At 38.6% G+C, this 3,733-nt stretch overlaps 1 protein-coding gene across 1 annotated transcript in view; it reads right to left on the minus strand.

The window, feature by feature from the left end:
- SVEP1 (sushi, von Willebrand factor type A, EGF and pentraxin domain containing 1) overlaps positions 1–3,733 on the minus strand; it is a 189,706-nt gene that overhangs the window by 107,423 nt on the left and 78,550 nt on the right. The window contains exons 11-13 of the mRNA XM_008587896.1: positions 1,410–1,517; positions 839–970; positions 277–471 (exon numbers count right to left, since the gene is read on the minus strand). Of these exons, the coding sequence (XP_008586118.1) occupies positions 277–471; positions 839–970; positions 1,410–1,517 (435 nt within the window). The remainder of the gene's footprint in view (positions 1–276; positions 472–838; positions 971–1,409; positions 1,518–3,733) is intronic.

Consider the following 3,733-nt stretch of genomic DNA (forward strand, 5'->3'; position numbering starts at 1 on the left):
TCTTCAGATATTCTTGGTAAATAACAAGAAGGTCAAGATGGTCTTGCCTTTAACTGAAACTTGTCCTATGGCAATCCAATCTGTAACAAGACTCTGGTGGCTAATATTTTAAATCCAGGAAAGAGCAATTCTCTTATTCACAAACATTTCAAATTCATGGCGCTATTTTCTACTACTTATTGTAAGGCAATTTTCCTCTTAAACACTAAAAAGGTACACATCCACAGACACACATTCACACACATTAAAGGGGTCTGGGATAAAATTAAAACTTACCAGCACAGTCTGGCCATTCAGTGGAATATGGTGGCTTCCAGATACCATCTTCATAAGCACAATAGTACTTCTCAGTAGACCCTTCTGTGAAATCATAGCCCTCCAAGCAACTTAATGTGCAGTTAACCCCAGTACTATCTTGAACACATATAAAATCCCCATTTACAGGTGTGAATGGAACTTCACAAGGAGAACCTGTGTAAAAAGTGGTATTATTCATATACAGTGGCAGGGGAAGTATAAATTCCACGAGTTTAAGCTGAATTTTGAAAAGGACTCTCATCTACCACTATTCCTAGAAAAACTTTCAACATAAGTCCTTAGTGTGAGGGGCAGCGTCTACTTTTTAGTTCCTAGATGGGCATATGCTGAAGAGCTGTACGTATGTGTAATTCGAAGTTGTGTGTATTTCATAAAAAGCTAAAAGTATCTCTGATTTTGGGTTATTATTTTGGGCATTCCTTTCATAAAAATGAAAACTGGATAACATTATATGGCAAGTACTATCGGAATAACATGTATCAAACGTCAACTAGATTTCTGGGGTTTATGAAGAGAATACCTTTGATGACAATGTGGATGTCACACGTTCTGTTATTGCCTGAGGGGTCAGTGGCTGTGTACCGCACGATGGTCTCCCCCTGAGGGAAGACGTCTCCTTGTGTATGACTTCTGGTGATGACCAGCACGGCCCCTAGAAAGCAAAGAAGGCATCTGAGTTTTGGGTTCTTGGTCTGCAGTCACTTTATTAGCCTCTTATTTGATTGACATTTCATTTTCTATTNGTAGAAATGCACTAGTGATACCAATAGAATGCTTAGTTTATGCTTCCAGGACAAGGTAAGTTGGAAAACTCAACAAACTCATTAGAACACCATCAGGTACAACAACTAGCACAGATTAAATAAATGTTCATTAAATATTGAATGAAGGGAAACCTCATGGATAGGTAAGATTAATGATGTTAAATTATATTTAATTATCCTAGAATAAGATGTATTACCTTGTATAATTATTCATTCACTTAGGCAGCTTTTACTTGCTTTTTATTTCTCTTATCCTTTTAAAAAGCTTTTAAAAATAAAATGTAATTTAGTGTTACCATGTTGACAACAAAATCCTTGCATTCTCACCAGAGTTGTCTGAGAACTGAGGCTCATCCCAGCTTGCAGTATGCTCCTTCTCTGAGACCTGGATTGGAGGTGGAGATCTGCACCAGTCTATGACAGGTGGTTCTACATCTAAAGAACATGAAATCAGACAAAGAAGTCACAGCTGATATTCAAAAACGATGAGGGGGTTTGTCAGAGAGAATTGAAGTCTGCTTGTGCTGAGAGAGAACCACGACCTTGTAAGAAAAAAGGTTGGCCCTGTGGCTCCTTTGGTGATGAGGTATGTCTGATCCCTGATCCTACATCAAAAGAGAATTGCATTATGCTATACTGCCCTGTATGTGTTGAAGAATAAATACCAGGTTCCTAAAATCACCATAAGCACAGCTGTGTGAAAGGCAATTCTGGATGTGGTGGGCATCAAATTTGTAGGTTCTGCCCACAGTACTTCACCTACCTGGAAGTGAAGAGAACATTCCTAGATAAGCTGAAGGAATTAAATGACCAACCTGGTCACTTCCATGATCCTCCTCCTATCTGAAGGGTCAAGACAGGGTAATAGATGGCTAAATGGAAGGACCATGGGGCAGAGATCCAAGTCATGTTATAGAATAAGCAAAATGAGAGTGAGGTTGTGATATTGCTAGAAGGTCAGGAGGTTATGTCCAAAGGTGAGACACTGGAGTTCACAATTTCTAAGGATGATAAAACTTTAGGTGAAGACAAAGAGCAAGGTGTGGAACTGGGAGTAGGGAAATGGAGGGGGGGATGAAAGCCACAGGAGAAGTTATTTGCGAGCCTTTGTTGCTGAGCATTGGAATTCNAGACAGGGTAATAGATGGCTAAATGGAAGGACCATGGGGCAGAGATCCAAGTCATGTTATAAAATAAGCAAAATGAGAGTGAGGTTGTGATATTGCTAGAAGGTCAGGAGGTTATGTTCAAAGGTGGGACACTGGAGTTCACAATTTCTAAGGATGATAAAACTTTAGGTGAAGACAAAGAGCAAGGTGTGGAACTGGGAGTAGGGAAATGGAGGGGGGATGAAAGCCACAGGAGAAGTTATTTGCGAGCCTTTGTTGCTGAGCATTGGAATTCAGGTTGAAGGGTACATTTGAGGTGGAGTGTCCGAGCCAGGTTTCAAAGCCCCGATTAAATCTGGTGAAATTTTTAGGATGTCAGTAAAGGACTACAAAGAGGGTGTATAGGAAGTAATCTTAATACAATTACAGATTTTACACACTTGAAATGTTCTTCTCACGTGCCTTTCAGGTTTGAGGGAGATAGGACAAATACTGATTTTCTAATTTTATTGGTGAGGAATCTTAGACTAGGCAACCTTAAGAAATTTGCCTGAGGTCATTAAGCATCAAGACCAGGATATTTCTATCCATGATATATAAAAACATGTACTCAAATTCAATGAGCCATACCTGTGAGAATATATAGATTTTTATTTTAAGCTAAGTCTTATGAATAAATGTTCAGTTTTTATTTTTCCCTCATGCTTGTCATGTTATTAGTGCACTATCTTAGGTTTACTACTTGACTAGACTGTAGATGGTAGACCCATGATGGAGTCTCTTATGCTCATGGTTAGGTCTCTACTACATAGCACAGCACTTTGCCCACAACAGGCACACACATACAAAATTGTTGAGTAAAGAAAAGAATGAAGAAGTGCTCAAAATAGGTCAGTGCACTTTGAGAATGCTAAATCAAGTCAGTTCATAGCTAAATTTAGAAAACTGGCAGTATTTGCCATTTTCCCAAAAGAAATTATGAATGGCTGTTCCAAGATTTTTTAAGCTTATCTGATTTTAGCCAAACATTCTAAAGTGGAATCACAGGTACAGAGAGCAGTGTGACTCAGTGTGACTTTGCAATTACTGTCAAAAGATTTGGAGATACCACCAGATGCCTCGTCTCCAAAGGAGAAGGAAAACACACTTCAAAGCAAGTGAGGCAGCACTCTGGAATGCCAAGCAGAAGCATTTCTGCTTTCTCACATTTATCAGTAAGAACACCCTGAAGAATAAATGAAAAATGTAGGTTTTGGAATATTTTCTCTCTGTCTCTCTTTTCCCTTTCTCCCTCTCCCTCTTTGTCTCCTTCTCCTGCTCTCTCTCTCTTATCCTTTCCCTTTTTCTTGTTTATAATTTGGAAATTCAGATCATACTTGCATACACATTTTACATTTCACCACAATGACTCTTCATTAAGAAAAATTAAAACTTGAAAAACTCTTGAACCACATCTCCTGGTTTAAAATCCCAGTATCAGATAAAAACAAATTCAAAATATTTTTCATGTGACTGATAATGTTTAAAACAACGATGAGGAAG

This window comes from Galeopterus variegatus, unplaced genomic scaffold (assembly GCF_000696425.1).
Source record: "Galeopterus variegatus unplaced genomic scaffold, G_variegatus-3.0.2 Scaffold4581, whole genome shotgun sequence".
Classification (NCBI taxonomy): Eukaryota; Metazoa; Chordata; class Mammalia; order Dermoptera; family Cynocephalidae; genus Galeopterus; species Galeopterus variegatus.